The sequence below is a fragment of the Schistocerca serialis genome, chromosome 2 (assembly GCF_023864345.2).
Source record: "Schistocerca serialis cubense isolate TAMUIC-IGC-003099 chromosome 2, iqSchSeri2.2, whole genome shotgun sequence".
Classification (NCBI taxonomy): domain Eukaryota; kingdom Metazoa; phylum Arthropoda; class Insecta; order Orthoptera; family Acrididae; genus Schistocerca; species Schistocerca serialis.
The window spans coordinates 444,853,534-444,872,554 of record NC_064639.1 but is presented as its reverse complement, the minus strand read 5'-3'; the positions used below and the strand labels follow the sequence as shown (position 1 = coordinate 444,872,554).

The following is a 19,021-nucleotide window of genomic DNA, read 5'->3' as shown; positions in this document are numbered from 1 at the left end:
CACTTTGTAGCGGAGTATGCGTTGATATGAGACCTCCTGACAGGTCAAAACTGTGTGCCGGACCAAGACTAGAACTCGAGACCTTTGTTTTTCGGAGACAAGTGCTCTACCGACTGAGCTACCTAAGCATGACTCACAAACCGGCCTGACAGCTTCATTCCTGTCAGTACCTCGTCTCCTTCCAAACTTCACAAAGCTCTCCTGCGAAGCTTGCGAGGGAAGCACTCTTACTGTTTTACAGCAATGAGTATGCGGCAGTGGGAATGGCATCCGGCCAGAGAACGTAGTAACTACCAGTCCCTGGATAAGCGAGTAAGCCTCAGTGTGGACGCTGTTTGTTTACCGGAGAAACGCTACGGAAAGTAAAAGGAGTTTCATGAGAATTAAGTTTTATACAATTCTGACACCAGTCAAAATTCAAGCTTTATTTTAAGCTGTGTGCATTTTAAACTGTAGAAATTTTTCTTGATTAGTTACAGACTAGACTACGAAGCATGGACCTTGTGGGGGTAGAGTGACTTGCTTGCCTTAACGATGCAGGTAGCCGTAGCGTAGGTGCAACCGCATCGTTCGCTTGTCTGTAGAGGAGGTAACAGTCGTTTTAATAGTTGCAGGAGCAACACTCTGGATAATTGATGAATATGTCCTTGTACCATCAGCCGACGTTGCCATTCTTTGTTAATGCTGCGAATGGTTGAAGACAGGTAACTACAGTTGTTACATTTCTCGAGGACGTGCAGGTCTAGTGTAAGGCGGAATGATGATGGCATATTCTTGGGTAAAATGTTACTGAGCATAACGGCGCCCATTTCGACATCTGGGCAGGAACTACTCAGAAGGATGTTATCATTTGGAGAAACAAAACTGGTAATCTGAGGTCGGAAATGGAATGTTATAGTCCTTAAAAAGGTAAGTATATTAGATAGTTTAGAAGAAAAATGGCACATTTGAGATAGGTATAGTGGGAATTAATGAAGCGCAACAGATGACAGAACAGTACTTCTGGCCAAGGGAGTACGGGTTTACAAATAAAAAATCAAACAGAAATAATAGATCTAATAATGAATCATGAAATTTGTAAGCAGATGAGCTACTATGAATGGCATAGTGGCATAGTGAGCATATTATCATAGCTGAGATAGATACAAAGCCAACATCCACTGAAGTATTACAAGATAATTAGTAACACTTAGTTTAATAATCAGGCAAGAAGGTTTGCATACGTGCAAGAGGCCTGGAGACGGGGGAAGGTTTCAGACGTATCCACATGTTTCGAAACGAACTATTATATTAGAAAAGAGTTCTATGGGCTCATGAAGACTCTGACTATAAATTATTGGTTATGAACTGCGGATTAAAATTGAAGAAAGTACAAAAATGTAGTAAATATTACGTGATAGAATGTGAATAAACACAAATAACCACAGAGAGTTTCGAGTTTTAGAGATACGTTAGGCAAATTTGTAGTGAAACAGGTCGAAAGGAATAGAAGACGAACGTGTAGCTTTGAAAGATGAAACAGTAAAGGCACCGAAGGATCACGTAGATAAAAAGAGAAGGCCTAAAGCAGTTCGTTGGATAACGCAGGAGATATTGATTTTGGCTGACGAAAGGAGAAAACAAAAATGTAGCAAATGAAGCAGGCGAAAGAGAATACAAACGTGTAAAATATGAGATGGATAGAAAGTGGCTAACTGGGAATGAGTCGAAGACAAATATAAGGCTGCAGCTACACACATGACTAGGGCAAGAATAGATCCTGCCTATAGAAAATGCAGCGAAACCTTTGGAGAAAATAGAGGCAGCTGTATGAATATTAAGAGATCAGATGCAAGCAAGAACTAAGCAAATACGGAAAGTTGGAAGGTGAAAGGAATATATAGGAGATTCACACAGGGTGGTTAGAAACTGACTGGAAAGTGTGGAAGGGTGTCACAGGGGAGTTTGTGCTGAGAAATAATTGTTAAGAAAAAAATTCGATACGTTGCACCGTTGCCGAGTTAATCAGCACTGAATTTAGGCAATCCGGCCGCTGGGTGCACAAATTCAAGCGGCCCACCAGAGATGGTGTCGCCAAATGTGTTCTTCGTTTGGCTTTCTAAAACAGAACAAGACAGCGATACAAAAACTGTTAACAGGGCGGTAATGGGGATCGAACCCAAGCCAAACACTGAGTAGCTGTTTTCTACGCTGTGAGAACAATGGTATGGCGGGGCGCTTGAATTTGCATGCGAAACGGTCTGATTGGCTAAGTCCAATGTTAATTGACGTGGAGACGGCGCAGCCTATTGAATTTTTTTCTTAACAAATATTTCCCAGCACAATCTAACCCGCAGCACCCTTACAAGCCTTTCAGACTATTTTTGATCAGTTTGTGTAAGGGTAAACAATATCATCGACAATATTCTAGAAACGGAACAGGAAGTAGATGAGGATGAGAAGGGAAGTATATTGCAAGATTGAATCTGACAGACACTGAAAGATCTAAGTAAAAAAAGGTCCTTGAGCAGACGACGTTCCATCAGAATTATTATCCTTGGGAGAAACAACACGACAAAATTGTTCCACTTGTTGTGCAACGAATATGAGACAGGCTAAATACTCTCACACATAAAGAACTTAGTAAGTCATGATGGGGCCATTATGACATGAATTACCTACACAAGACTGAAAAAACTGGTAGCATTTGCAGATTTAAAGAAAGCTGGGATACGCTATTTGTAATTATGAAGATATCAGAGATAAAATATAGCTGCGAAAGGTTATCGACGATTGTACATAAAGCAGGCGGTCGTTTAGAAGTTGGAGGACGTGAAAGGGAAGCAGCAGTTGAGAAAGAAGTGGCAGGATTGTGACTTCTTCCCGCCGTTATTCAAAATGCTCACTGAGCATGCAGTAAATGAAATCAAGAATTGAAGTTCTGTGAGAAAAAATTAAAAATTTTCGGTGTGTCGGTGACATTTCATTTCTGGTAGAAACGGCAAGTGATTTGGGAAATAGTTGAATGAAATAGATATACAGTCTGGAACCGTACGACCGCTACGGTCGCAGGTTCGAATCCTGCCTTGTGCTTGGATGTGTGTGTTGTCCTTAGGTTAGTTAGGTTTAAGTAGTTCTAAGTTCTAAGGGACTGATAGCCTCAGAAGTTAAGTCCCATAGTTCTCAGAGCCATTTGAACCATTTTTGATAGATAGTGTCTTGAAAAGGGGTTTTAGAATGAACATCACCAAAAATAAAACAAGAATAATGGAATGTTGTTGAATTAAATCAAGCTAAACAGAGAAAATTAGATAGGGAAATGAGACGTTCAAGATTTGGGTAACGAAGTAACTGATGATTGTAGAAGTAGAGAGGAAATATAATACAGATATTAACAAGAAAAGAATTTCCGAAAAAGGGAGACTCTGATACACGGAATATAAATTGAAATGTTAGGAAGTTTTTTCTGAAAGTTTTTGTCTTGAGTATAGCGTTGTACGGAAGTGAGACTACAACGATAAACAGTTCATTAAAGCAGAGGATATATGGAGCTACAGAAGAATACTGAACGTTAAATGGGAGGATCGGATTAGTAATTAAGAGACACGGGATAGAAATAAGGAGAAAAGAAATTTATGTCACGACTAAAACAAAGGATCGGTTGATAGGACCACACCTGAGGCATCAAAAAATACTTAATTTGCAACGGGAGGGGTAAGAGTGGAGTGTCAAAATTATAGTGGGGGACTAAGGCTTGACAAAGAAAACCACGTTTATATAGTAGTTATGCAGACATGAAGAGCCTAAAACAAATGAACAGCGTGGCATATTGTCTACACGGGGCTGATGGCGAACAAGCAGAAGTAAGTAATGGAAGGGTAGGTGCTATGAGGTGATGGCAGTCGCATTATGGGTGCCATATCGTAAATCTGATGCATCGCCACACGAGGTTATCAACGTACTCATACCTTGCCAATGTCAGGTACCAACACGCCATTGCCAAGTACCAAAATACACAGACGGGAAAATAAATCGCAATACTACGGAGGAGTTGTGCGACATAAGCGAGAGAATACTCTCTTTCAAATTCTAAAGGTGGCAGGGGTAAAATACAGGGAGCGAAGGGCTACTTACAATTTGTACAGAAACCAGATGGCAGTTATAAGAGTCGAGGGACATGAAAGGGAAGCAGTGGTTGGGAAGGGAGTAAGACAGGGTTGTAGCCTCTCCCCGATGTTGTTCAATCTGTATATTGAGCAAGCAGTAAAGGAAACAAAAGAAAAATTCGGAGTAGGTATTAAAATTCATGGAGAAGAAATAAAAACTTTGAGGTTCGCCGATGACATTGTAATTCTGTCAGAGACAGCAAAGGACTTGCAAGAGCAGTTGAATGGAATGGACAGTGTCTTGAAAGGAGGATATAAGATGAACATCAACAAAAGCAAAACAAGGATAATGGAATGTAGTCTAATTAAGTCGGGTGATGCTGAGGGAATTAGATTAGGAAATGAGGCACTTAAAGTAGTAAAGGAGTTTTGCTATTTGGGGAGCAAAATAACTGATGATGGCCGAAGTAGAGAGGATATAAAATGTAGGCTGGCAATGGCAAGGAAAGCGTTTCTGAAGAAGAGAAATTTGTTAACATCCAGTATTGATTTAAGTGTCAGGAAGTCATTTCTGAAAGTATTCGTATGGAGTGTAGCCATGTATGGAAGTGAAACATGGACGATAAATAGTTTGGACAAGAAGAAAATAGAAGCTTTCGAAATGTGGTGCTACAGAAGAATGCTGAAGATTAGAAGGGTAGATCACATAACTAATGAGGAAGTATTGAATAGGATTGGGGAGAAGTTTGTGGCACAACTTGACCAGAAGAAGGGATCGGTTGGTAGGACATGTTCTGAGGCATCAAGGGATCACCAATTTAGTATTGGAGGGCTGCGTGGAGGGTAAAAATCGTAGAGGGAGACCAAGAGATGAATACACTAAACAGATTGAGAAGGATGTAGGTTGCAGTAGGTACTGGGAGATGAAAAAGCTTGCACAGGATAGAGTAGCATGGAGAGATGCATCAAACCAGTCTCAGGACTGAAGACCACAACAACAACAAAGCGACAGTTGGTTGGCGTCTTTCTGTGTCTGACAGCCCAGTTTCGCGCCAGTCGCGCTAGTAGTGCCACTCCAAGGATACAAATCAGGCTTGCTTTAAATACACGCTGTAACGGTCGTGAGCGTTAGTTGCCTTTGAGATTGGACGTGGTGAGCTGATGTTAGTCAAAATACCTTTAAGGCGACGAAGACGCCATTACCAACACCCCACTGAGTTTGAACGAGGTCGTGTAGTAGGGTTACAAGAAGTTGGATGTTCCTTCTGCAGTACTGCAGAAAAGCTAGGCAGGAATGTAGCCACTGTACATGAGTGCTGGCAGTGGCGGGCACAAGAATGTAGGGTCACAAGAAGACCGGGCTCCGGACGGCCATGTGGCATTGACGAGACGGAAGACCGTCATGTTTGAGTTACGGCTCTGGCGCATCGTACTGCGTCTGCAGCAGCAGGTTGACCAGCAGTTGGCACCACACTGACACAAAGAACTGTCATAAATCGGCTACTTCTACATCTACATCTACATCGCTTTATTTGTTCATGAGACCCAGAAAATATTAGATACAGGCTCCCAGGTAGATGCTATTTTCCTTGACTTCCGGAAGGCGTTCGATACAGTTCCGCACTGTCGCCTGATAAACAAAGTAAGAGCCTACGGAATATCGGACCAGCTGTGTGGCTGGATTGAAGAGTTTTTAGCAAACAGAACACAGCATGTTGTTATCAATGGAGAGACGTCTACAGACGTTAAAGTAACCTCTGGCGTGCCACAGGGGAGTGTTATGGGACCATTGCTTTTCACAATATATATAAATGACCTAGTAGATAGTGTCGGAAGTTCCATGCGGCTTTTCGCGGATGATCCTGTAGTATACAGAGAAGTTGCAGCATTAGAAAATTGTAGCGAAATGCAGGAAGATCTGCAGCGGATAGGCACTTGGTGCAGGAAGTGGCAACTGACCCTTAACATGGACAAATGTAATGTATTGCGAATACATAGAAAGAAGGATCCTTTATTGTATGATTATATGATAGCGGAACAAACACTGGTAGCAGTTACTTCTGTAAAATATCTGGGAGTATGCATGCGGAACGATTTGAAGTGGAATGATCATATAAAATTAATTGTTGGTAAGGCGGGTACCAGGTTGAGATTCATTGGGAGAGTGCTTAGAAAATGTAGTCCATCAACAAAGGAGGTGGCTTACAAAACTCTCGTTCGACCTATACTTGAGTATTGCTCATCAGTGTGGGATCCGTACCAGATCGGTTTGACGGAGGAGATAGAGAAGATCCAAAGAAGAGCGGCGCGTTTCGTCACAGGGTTATTTGGTAACCGTGATAGCGTTACGGAAATGTTTAATAAACTCAAGTGGCAGACTCTGCAAGAGAGGCGCTCTGCATCGCGGTGTAGCTTGCTCGCCAGGTTTCGAGAGGGTGCGGTTCTGGATGAGGTATCGAATATATTGCTTCCCCCTACTTATAACTCCCGAGGAGATCACGAATGTAAAATAAGAGAGATTAGAGCGCGCAAGGAGGCTTTCAGACAGTCGTTCTTCCCGCGAACCATACGCGACTGGAACAGGAAAGGGAGGTAATGACAGTGGCACGTAAAATGCCCTCCGCCACACACCTTTGGGTGGCTTGCGGAGTATAAATGTAGATGTAGATGTAGATGCCAGTGATAACTATATGTATGTTAGGAGGAGACCAGTTGAGGGCCTGCAAGCAACCTGTCTACGTGCTAGACACATGGACCAACAGCTGGAGTTATGGTCTGGGGTGCGATTTGGTATGACAGCAAGAGGACTCTTGTGGTTATTCCACGAACCTTGACTGTAAATCTGTGCGTCAGTCTGATGGCTTGACCGGCTGTGCTGCCATTCATGAACAAAATTCCAGGGGATGTTTTCCAGCAGGGTAGCGTTCGCCCACCTATCGCTACTGTACCCAAAAATGCTCGACAGAGTGTCGACAGCTGCAGCCTTCCCTGTACTGACCTACCGAGTGCAACAGGCAAGTAACTCCATCCCACAAACTGACATACGGCACACAATTAATGCACGTTTGCGTGCTTGCATTCAACATTCTGGTGGTTACTGGGGTTATTTATGTATCTCGCATATATACTAACTAACCTCTGATCTTGTACTGTTAATCACTTAAATACGCAAAATGTACTACCGAAATTTCATAACTCTATATCAGTTACTTTTTGGTATTGCGTTTTTTTCCCGTCAGCGCATACTGCCACCTATCAGTCAAGGTGACCTTCGTCATGCTTCGAGAGTCCACTGGCGGTGATTTTGTGTCCTTGCTCATCTCTGTTCACTGTTTTTTCAGTATGGACGTTAGTTTCCACACACTTTCCTCCACAGCTCTTACGACATACGAGTAATATCCCTTCTTGGAAAGCAGTAGGCTGAGAATAGATACACTGCACAAGGAAATAATTTAAAGCAGTCACTCCAGCAGTTACATTTTTGAAATCTGCGATCGTAAATAATTTAACAAGAGCAAATAAATGTCTCAAGCATTTATTAGTATATGTGTCATCAGTCTGTTGTCAGGCTATTGTTTTCTGGACTGTGTAGGGAATAAAAACATTTTACTGCGAATTGTTATGAGTCAATAACGGTTGACAGCACTCACGTGACTACATTTATTTTTATCATGCCCATATTCAGTGTGTCGCAAGAGAAATGTTTAGTATTCGGAAATATGACAGGAAATGACCATTCGATGCGATACACTCTCGTAAACATGGGCTCTAAATGCCTACCTTAACTCTTTGAGAGGTAGATAAACGCCATAAAAATTTACCCTTAAGGGGCTTCAACAATAATTTAGATATTTCAAATTTGTCCATTTGTAACACTATGGTTTCATAACAGTGATACGTTTTCTACGGTAGGTTTGTAAAAATTCACCTTAACAGCAACAATATGGTCGACGGTATGTTAAAATCTCATCTTCCTTCTTCCAAAATCGTATTTCACCGGGACTCCATATATCGAACAACCTACAGTTCAGCGTTTCCTTAAATTTATTAACCAACATGAGTTTAACCGTTTTTTTTTTTTTTTTTTTTTTTTTTTGGACAGAATAAGATCTGTCGACGTATGTCGCTTGGTAGTGATTGACGACGCTTTAAACACCTGTCGATGGAGAACACCGCAGCTAACCATCACCTCATTAGAGTATACAAGTTCGACAGCTGCTGTTTCAACTTTGGTGTAACTTTCTTTTAATTTTCATATCTCTTGAAACAGTTCTTGCGTGCTCTTACGCAGAAAGATTCTTTGCACACTGAACACATCCACACAGTTCGGACAGGAGTTTTTCTCGAACTGCAAACTGCATATCTTCTAGATGATCAGTGAATAGACTGATGCTAACTGCTTTCGTGACGAATACTGTCGTCCGCATATGGCTTGTGTGTGTCTTGATCTGAGCTCGTAAGGTGTTAAATTACTTTTTATATGAAGGAGCCAACAAACTTTTTCACACCTCGACGAAAGCGAATTTCGAGTGATTGTCATCACTGCAACACTGATATCACTAGGAGAAATTTCATCAAATAACATTCAGTAACCTTCTTCCTCTGTTATTCTTTTTTGGCGGAACATGCTGGCGGAGAAGAAGTGAAGTATAGAAAATCTATTCGAATAAATAGTAGTATTACATGTAGACTGACGAAAGGTCAACACACTAACAATTAATATCGAAAATAGGCGTATAAAGAAGACCTGAGGAGAGAAATATGCAGCACTTCCACGAGCGCCACCAACAACGCATAAAATATCAGCTCGTGTCGTAAACAGGCGGCAAAACTACTGCCAATAATCAGTTGGTTAGTTAGTACTGCCGCATCTGAGCGGTAAACAGAAAAATATGTGTTTCTCTTCAATACAATACTTTACCAAAAGCCGTACACTTTAAGGTATTTTATTTCGAATCCAACCAGTTTCGGCAATTCATTTTGCCATCTTCAGGCCCCATACGCTTTTATCCAATCAGCGAGCTTATCGTATAGTTATCACTGGATATCGCGAATCCCATTCGTTGTGCAGCTGATTGATACGAGAGCGTAGTTGCTGTCACGCTCTCGTATGAATGAGCTGCACAGCCATTGGGATTCATGATATACAGTTTTATGGCGCTATACGATAAGCTAGCTGATTGGAAAAAAGCGTATGGGGCCTAAAGATGGCAAAATGAATTGCCGAAACTGGTTGCATTCGAAATAAAATAAAAAGTTTATTGTATTGAAAAGTACGTACCAGCCGATATCCCCTGGCGATAATGGACCGACAGAGAGAAAACCATGTGGTCAGCCGCAGTGATCACCGCACTTTCAAAGCGTATATATTGTGGTAAATTACAATGATGCCCGCCCTTCAAAAGAGTTAAAAGCACTGCTTCATATTCGCTACACATGTCTTCTAGCGAAGAAGTGCTCACAGCTCTTACGGTAAGCATTTCAGAGCCGATATTTGGTAGACTTTTTGTTAAGAATGATCGTTCCTGTAATACTCCTGAATATTGACCATTCTTCCTGGGACGCCCTATACACCGTTTTCGAAATGAAATAGGTAACGCCAAATGAATGATGGTTTGCTGTAAGATTTAATGCAAGCTATAGAAGTATGTAATGGCCGCAACATCCTTCTATTTGTCTACACTTCGATGGTGCCCAATATACCGATAGGTCTCTGTGATGTGATCTACAATAAACGATCTACATCTATAATTATTCTGCAAGCCACCTTACAAGTGTAACAGAGCGTACTTTGTGTGGCCAGGTCGTCTTCCCACTCACACCTCACAGCCCCTTCTCCCGCCTCACCGATCTTGTCCAGCCCCCGGTCCTATTCCATTCGCTGATGATGCCCCAGAGACAAACTGTCTGTATGCGTCTATATACGGCTGTATTTATCTAATTTGTCCCTCGTGGATTCTGCAATGGGGAAAATAATGTGTTTCTTGGCTCATATTGTAACATAAATTCATAGAAATTTGTGACTAATGTTATCTATGATTGACAACGTGTCTTTTCCTACTGCACTTCGTTTATCATTAATCTGACGCTCTAGCACTGTTAAATAAAAGTATGGCGAATAGTACAACTTCTCTGAATATTCTCTTTATCTTTCATCACTCCAAATTGGTACAAATCCCAGGTAGAGAAACTCATGAACTGGTCTAATGACATTTTCCCTCCTTCGCGGATTAATAACATGTCCTAACTATTCTTCCGATAAGTCTGACGACTGCTGTCTCCAAGGCTACTGCCGTAAGTCGCCCCGTACGTATGTTCTTATGCTTATAACTGTGTACTGTATCTGATCGCCTGTCAAATAGACAAACGATGAGAGGTATGATCCCCTATTTACAAGAATTATTTTACTTTCATGTATTTAAGGACGGCTGCTACTACATGAGCGAAGCGTTGATCATCTTCGGGTCATTATGCATTTCGTACCAACTTTCTGATAGTGTGATATGCTTGTAGATACCAGTGGGACGTACGGCATGCAAGTAATGTACCTTCTCTAGTATGTACAGCACGGGCGGAGGGGGGAAGGGATTGTTTGGCACGGGGTGGCTATAGTTACGCTTTCGCTGCTTGAGCAACTGCAGATGGGAAACTATTTACTGTATGGGTACCCAACTTTACAGAAATTATGTTCGGACTGTGCGCTGCAGGATTTTCGGTGTGCATTACAACTGCAGACAGTCGACGTCGGTCTGGTCTAAGGGAGCAGGGCTTTACTCGTAAAACTGTTTTATCAAAACAACAACAACTTTGCTGCTGCTCTTTGCGAGTATCGACGCATTAAAGCAATATGGAGAAGTCCTCTTTCCTTGCCGGGGTTGAAGAACTGGAGATTCATGAAATGATCCTGGGAGAAGCCGACGGCCAATTACGCCGCAAATTGTTGAAGAAGTTACTGGTGTCGTGGCTGAGAACGCTGGACGTAGTATGCGATTTTGAACAGTGCACAAGCTGTCACGACAGCTGAACTTGCCATGCTCCACAGTTCGAGAAGTGCTACGAATAAAAGATTTCTTAACAAAAACAGATATTGTTAATCTTATTAGTTTTCGCCATTTTAGTGCAATTTTGTAACCATCTCGGCAGAAATGACACTTGTCCTGAGTTATTGCAGCTCAAAAATGTGATGGTTCTACAAAAATAATCTTTGTCAAAATAATTTCTGACAAAACAGCCTTTGTCATCTGACAAGAGCTATTTTTGTGTGAAAGCAGGCGACAATAGAACCTAGATGTTCATTGTTGCCTTCGTAGTACTTGTTGGATTATTCCAGTCTACTCCTTGGCAAATGAAGGGTCAGTGTCTGTGGTTCTGTAATGAATTCTGTAGACAGTGTTCGTGGCCTAAAACGCAGAAACGTCAACAAAGAAAGGAAATATAATAAAGAAGAGTCCGAATGACTCACGAGGCTACTACAGCAACGTAACTGTCTGCAGAAAGGCATTCATGACTTTTCACGCAATTTCTAGAGTTCGACTACGCACCGTGCAACAGCATCTGATCTCAAACAACGACTCTCCGAAGGATATGGGAGGCAAGCGCAATACCATATCTCATTCAGTTCCTCGGCCACTCAAAGACCTTATTGAACATCACATTTCTTGAAATCAAGGATTTCTCATTACTCATCCCGTAAGAATTTGTCCAGTACGTATCTAACTGAAATTCCAACCGTGACGAAAATTCACGAAGTTTTTCTGCACGAATGTCAAATTAATAACCCTACAAACTCATCTGAGACGTGTTCAACACATTCAACAAATCATTTGGATATCCTCGGTGTGACTGTTGTTCTACCCGTGTCGAAGCAGATATCTGCTACTAGGGCCAGTGAGAATTCCGGATTCAATGTTCAAAAAGGAGTTGGCTTAAGAAAAGTGGAAGCTTTTCATGAATAAAAAAGATAGTTCAAACAGTATCCTCGACTGGTGTTAGTGGCAGTTGTGTCTTTCGATTACACGCAAACCTTCCTGTGCCTCGGATGACAACAATGCACTATTTTATGCGAGACAGCAATGGTATTATGTTTTCGGCGAACGTTACTTTGCTATTGATGAAGCTGTAACGAAGGAGTTGCCAAGAATGGGCAGAACGAAGTGACCTCTTCAGTGTTTCATTACTTGAAAAATAGGCAACATCTGGAGAGAAATTTAATTTCTATTTCAGATGGAAGCGGTGGTCAGTATAAAATTTTTCACATTATGTATTTTCTGTATTTGCTAGTGCAATGCCAGAAAATGTTCAACACAACAACTTACATCTTTCTAATGAGAGGTCATTTTTCTTCGCCAAATGATAAATATTTGTCCCTAATTTCACGTAAGAAACAGAATCACGTTGTTAAAGTACCTGATGACTGGGACATTGCCATTACCTCTTCTCAAAAACATCCAACACATTTTCGCAGCTGCAAAGTGCATCAGTCATTGGCATTCATCTCGAAAGATGCTGTTGACTATTACTTCAAACCGTCTACGAAAAAAAGAAATTAAACTGAAAGAGCTAAGGAAGTAGGAAGCTGAGGCGAGACATTTATGCAGGACCTTGGTATACGGTTGCATTTCAAAACAATATGGAGAGTCCTGGTGAGTTAACTTTCAGTCAGAGTTACAACAATGTACTCAAGCTCAAAAAGTCGAAAGCTCATGACCTCAGGGGGCTAGTTCCTTCTGTGACGAGTGATAGCCAAAACTTTCTCAACACACTGACTGCGCGTGGAGAGGAAGAAGGTGGGCCAAACATGGATATGACGGAATCCAACGACAGTGGCGGAGCAGGCCAGTGAACATTTATTTGACCAGTTCTGTTGTTTCTTTAATGTTATTTAATCTTTTGTTCTGTAAAAAATTAGCACATTATGAGGTTTATACTGTATAATAGTGCAGACAGCGAGTCACCCCCTCATACTCTCAGCTACATTTTCTGATTGAAACAGTCTGGGTCAGTGAGGACGGTACTTTAAAAAGAATATCATATTAGCTGCACTAAAACGTGAGTCGCACAGCGTTTCAAAATCTTTTAGACATTTCCAAGAAGCAACATAAAAAATACAGTTGATGACAAGACCATATACAACTACTTAGAATGTCTTTCCGCTCTCTTAAAAAAATGTATATTTTTGGCAGGGATTATTTTTATTATAAAGCCTTGTTGTGAAATGGTATCTCTAGTGTGGTACTAATTTCTCTTGGACACAGATGACCTGGAAAGTAAACATGGTGCGCAATTAATAAATGTTACTCTGTTGCGTGCAAATTAAAATGTTTTCCTGTCAGTGGTTTATTCCTTATTTCTGTTCCGCATGTCCTTACAAATTTTCTCTTCCGCATGTCCTTACAAATGTCAGCACAAAGTTTCAATGTCCTAAGATCACTCGTTTTACATGGGGCCCTCCCAAGAAGCGAACATTAAAGAACCTGTACGTTAGTTTCCGCAAAGTGTTAAAGAATGTCTCCTCAAGTCCACTGGCCGACATAATGACCAGATTTGAACGCAGCCGCAAGCTCACAGTCCAGAAGACTAAAAGCTAGCCACCGCACTTCGCTTGCCGCCGTAACAGTAGTAAGCACGTGTGACATTCACGAGAGGTCGTAATAACTCTGGCGTGCCGAGTCGCGCCTTGCGTAACGTCGCTGCCATTATCTGTGACGGCGGGTGTGTGAGCAGCGTCTTGCTGCGAGTTCACTGCACAAGGTCGTTCGCTGGTTGCCAGCCAGCCTCGTTAAAGCGCTACAATGGGGAAACCGCTGACTTCTCGCCAAACAACGACTGCCGAGTACAACTATCTGAACAATGCTCTTGCCTTTTTCATAAAATTGCAGAGTCACGAAGAAACCTCCAGATATGAATAAAATATGTACAACATGTAATCGATACTGAAACAAGCAGGAGCCTACGTCTACAGAGAAATAAATAATTTTAGAGACGTAAAAAAAGTATTCAGTGTATGTGCTACGACTACGAGCTTCTCTGCATTTCGCTGCATCAAATGGCTCTGAGCAGTATGGGAATTAACATCTGAGATCATCAGTCCCCTAGAACTTAGAACTGCTTAAACCTAACTAACCTTAAGGACATCACAAACATCCATGCCCGAGGCAGGATTCGAACCTGCGACCGTAGCGGTGGTGCGGTTCCAGACTGAAGCGCCTATAACCGCTCGGCCACAAAGGCCAGCTTCGCTGCATTAAATCAGACTGTATTGACATGTACTCTTCAGAAAGAATGTTCCTAACAGGTGTGTAACTTGTGATCCAGTCCAAAGCTGAGAGACATATACGAGCATCATTAGGCACAAACCATGATGAGTATTATGGGAGACGTGCCGTGTACGGTTGAACCCATCAATAGCAGACGTCGCCATTAATCTGTGACATAATGGTGTCGCGGCGTGTGACTCATACCTGAGTGATCAGAGGCAAGAAAATTCACTTTATTTCGGTATTATGTGTTTGACTGTAGGTTGTAGTGAGTGACTAATCAAGAGCCTACAACGAGGCGCAGAGCAGGTTGTTAGGTTGTGAATGGCCAAGCCAAGGAATGTAAACATAAAATCTTAGTTGTAGTAGCATACTAATATGTAGTGTGTTAAAGGTCTAGCTTAGACTAAAAGATGACAGGTTGGTTGTGAGTTAGTGAAGTCAACGAATGTGATGTCACGGCAATAACTATAATTTTTGTTGTGGCGTCTGTTTAAGACTACTGGATTTAGGTGAATGATTTATTGGTTTATTTCTGCCGTTTTGATGACGTCATGGGTCGAAGATGATGGGTGGTATCGGTAGGTTAAACACTCAAGATGCGTCAGGTGAGAAGGCAAATCAGAGAAGAAGCGGTTCTTTCCTTAAATGTGAGCTGTGCCATGTTCCAACACAGTTTCGGAAATGTTCTGAAGGAAGAACACGACTTGTGGTTATACAGTACTTTGCAAGACAAAATTGTCCGACCCCGGTAGCTGAGTGGTGCATCTGTAATAAAAAAAAACCGAGTTAAAAGATCAACAACGAACTTGAACGGATGTCATGTGACGTCCACAACGACCAAAAAAGAAAAAAAAAGTGGTCAGCGCGACGGAATGTCAATCCTAAAGGCCCGGGTTCGATTACCGGCTGGGCCGGAAATTTTCTCCGCTCACTGACTGGGTGTGTTGTTGTCCTAATCATCATCATTTCATTTCCATCGACGCGCAAGTCACCGAAGTGGCATCAAATCGAAAGACTTGCACCCGGCGAATGGTCTACCTGACGGATCGCCCTAGTCACACGACATTTATTTATTTAGTACAACCAGCGTTTATATCTACGCGAACTTTCGGAAACTGGTACGACATTGAGCAGGCTACTTTGTAGTCATGATTTGGACGAGAAAGTAAATGAACTGCACAAGACAGATATGGTGTTCGTCAGTGTACGTTTTCCTAGCAAACAGGCGAGCGAATTATATTAACGCGTCTCCATTCGGTTTATTGTGTATATTTAAACCAAGAATATTTTAAAATTCTGATTTTAAAAATGCTAAAAACTATTACACTTTACTTTACAGAGGCCTGCTCTGTCAGGGAAATTAGAAAGGTTCCCCCTAAAAACTCGATAAAAACTATATAAGGTCCGCAAAAAAAAAGAAAAAAGGAACACACACACACCAGTTATGGTTTCTCTTTCCCGTTCGCCAAAACATACATCATCTTTTAGTTCTGACTTGTCTCGTCAAGTTATTTGTTACTCTTCTCATTTACTATCAGAATCAGTAGCATATCAAGGTAGACTGGCATATGATGGGTCAGTCATCTTAGAACTTCAATCGTAAAAGTAGAATAGATTTGTGAATGGCCTGTATGAAAGTCACTGTCCTCTGTCCCTTTTCCCTGAAAATGGCCGCTTTTCATTGTCACACATACAGTGATTACCTGCCCTACGTTTAGGCCTTCTGTCAATGTAACTCTGTCACAGTTTTCCCTCATACAAAATTCTCTGTTGAGACAATGCACAGTCTGCAGTAGCCCTGATCACTTCTGCCCGCCAAAATATTAAAATAACCGTTATTGCTGGATGAAGATCGATAGGACTCATTCTGTGCTGGTGTTCTTTGCTCATAACTCTCAGGCATGTAAGTCGTATTCGAGAAGTAAGGGCCGTTGGGAGTTCAGGACAAAATTGCGCGAATGAAGCATCATCTATTATTGTGTATGAAGCCGCGTAAGTTAGAGTCTTGATACAGCTTCTTAACTGTAAGTAAAGAACTACGACTTTCGCCAGTTGTGAAATGCTTGCTTTAGCATGATTTTTGCGTGCAAAAGGTCCACAGCAGTCCAAAATTATCAGGAATTGTGCTTAGTTTATGGGTTTACAGTAAGGAATGAATTAAAGGTTAGACAAATGTGTCAAGGCGAAATAGCCGGATGGGTACCGAAATTGCCGATCGACCGACACAAAGAACATAGAATGTCAAGTGGTAGAACGTCATTAGACCTCTATCGACAAGATGTGGATTACATGGTTTCCCACATTGTTACCGGCGAAGAGACGTCAATATCCTACACGTACATTCAGTGCAGTGGCGTCACTCAGCTTCGTCAAAACCAAAAAGTACAATCAGTTTCATTATACGAGTCGAAAAATGATGGTTACCGTCTTTTGGGACTAAAATGTGTGTGTGTTGAACAGCGCAATTGCAGCTCTAGTTTCCAGAAACATAAAATCGTGCAAGAAGTGGAGCACGAACTGGTATATGTTCGTGAATGAGTGTTGGTGCTCTGGTTAATAAATTTTCTCGTGTTGTACACGCCATTATTACACAGTTATCACAGGAAAGCTCGGGTTTCGCTAAATGTATTCAGGATGGGTACCGAAATTGCCGATCGACCGACACAAAGAACATAGAATGTCAAGTGGTAGAACGTCATTAGACCTCTATCGACAAGATGTGGATTACATGGTTTCCCACATTGTTACCGGCGAAGAGACGTCAATATCCTACACGTACATTCAGTGCAGTGGCGTCACTCAGCTTCGTCAAAACCAAAAAGTACAATCAGTTTCATTATACGAGTCGAAAAATGATGGTTACCGTCTTTTGGGACTAAAATGTGTGTGTGTTGAACAGCGCAATTGCAGCTCTAGTTTCCAGAAACATAAAATCGTGCAAGAAGTGGAGCACGAACTGGTATATGTTCGTGAATGAGTGTTGGTGCTCTGGTTAATAAATTTTCTCGTGTTGTACACGCCATTATTACACAGTTATCACAGGAAAGCTCGGGTTTCGCTAAATGTATTCAGGATGGGTACCGAAATTGCCGATCGACCGACACAAAGAACATAGAATGTCAAGTGGTAGAACGTCATTAGACCTCTATCGACAAGATGTGGATTACATGGTTTCCCACATTGTTACCGGCGAAGAGACGTCAATATCCTACACGTACATTCAGTGCAGTGGCGTCACTCAGCTTCGTCAAAACCAAAAAGTACAATCAGTTTCATTATACGAGTCGAAAAATGATGGTTACCGTCTTTTGGGACTAAAATGTGTGTGTGTTGAACAGCGCAATTGCAGCTCTAGTTTCCAGAAACATAAAATCGTGCAAGAAGTGGAGCACGAACTGGTATATGTTCGTGAATGAGTGTTGGTGCTCTGGTTAATAAATTTTCTCGTGTTGTACACGCCATTATTACACAGTTATCACAGGAAAGCTCGGGTTTCGCTAAATGTATTCAGGATGGGTACCGAAATTGCCGATCGACCGACACAAAGAACATAGAATGTCAAGTGGTAGAACGTCATTAGACCTCTATCGACAAGATGTGGATTACATGGTTTCCCACATTGTTACCGGCGAAGAGACGTCAATATCCTACACGTACATTCAGTGCAGTGGCGTCACTCAGCTTCGTCAAAACCAAAAAGTACAATCAGTTTCATTATACGAGTCGAAAAATGATGGTTACCGTCTTTTGGGACTAAAATGTGTGTGTGTTGAACAGCGCAATTGCAGCTCTAGTTTCCAGAAACATAAAATCGTGCAAGAAGTGGAGCACGAACTGGTATATGTTCGTGAATGAGTGTTGGTGCTCTGGTTAATAAATTTTCTCGTGTTGTACACGCCATTATTACACAGTTATCACAGGAAAGCTCGGGTTTCGCTAAATGTATTCAGGATGGGTACCGAAATTGCCGATCGACCGACACAAAGAACATAGAATGTCAAGTGGTAGAACGTCATTAGACCTCTATCGACAAGATGTGGATTACATGGTTTCCCACATTGTTACCGGCGAAGAGACGTCAATATCCTACACGTACATTCAGTGCAGTGGCGTCACTCAGCTTCGTCAAAACCAAAAAGTACAATCAGTTTCATTATACGAGTCGAAAAATGATGGTTACCGTCTTTTGGGACTAAAATGTCATTCTCTTAGTTGTGTGCACGAATCGTGGGTCAACACCTGCAGCTGAAATGTGTTGCGAAATGTTCACCAAACAGACGTATCAGCTAAAATCGACGGCCGGGAGAACTGTCACAAAAGTAGTCTATCTACACAACAATGCGCCTCCACAAACCGCAATACTTACCAAGGATAAACTTTCCGCCTCTCATCCGGCAGTCTCGAACTCATACCCAGCGACTATCATCTCTTTTTAGTACCTGAAACAACCTGTCGATGTACAGTGACGAGGATCGTAAGGCTGGACTTGTCAAGCCGGCCGCGGTGGCCGAGCGTTTCTAGGCGCTTCAGTCTGGAACCGTGCGACCGCTACGGTCGCAGGTTCGAATCCTGCCTCGGGCATGGATGTGTGTGATGTCCTTAGGTTAGTTACGTTTAAGTAGTTCTAAGTTCTAGGGGACTGATGACCACAGAAGGTAAGTGCCATAGTGCTCAGAG

General features: G+C 41.9%; 1 protein-coding gene across 1 annotated transcript in view; it reads left to right on the top strand.

Moving 5' to 3' along the window:
- The first annotated feature begins 3,825 nt into the window (after window positions 1–3,825).
- Window positions 3,826–19,021, top strand: part of LOC126456055 (venom carboxylesterase-6-like) — a 177,614-nt gene continuing 162,418 nt past the window's right edge. The window contains exon 1 of the mRNA XM_050091809.1: window positions 3,826–3,842. Coding sequence (XP_049947766.1) covers window positions 3,826–3,842 — 17 coding nt within the window. The remainder of the gene's footprint in view (window positions 3,843–19,021) is intronic.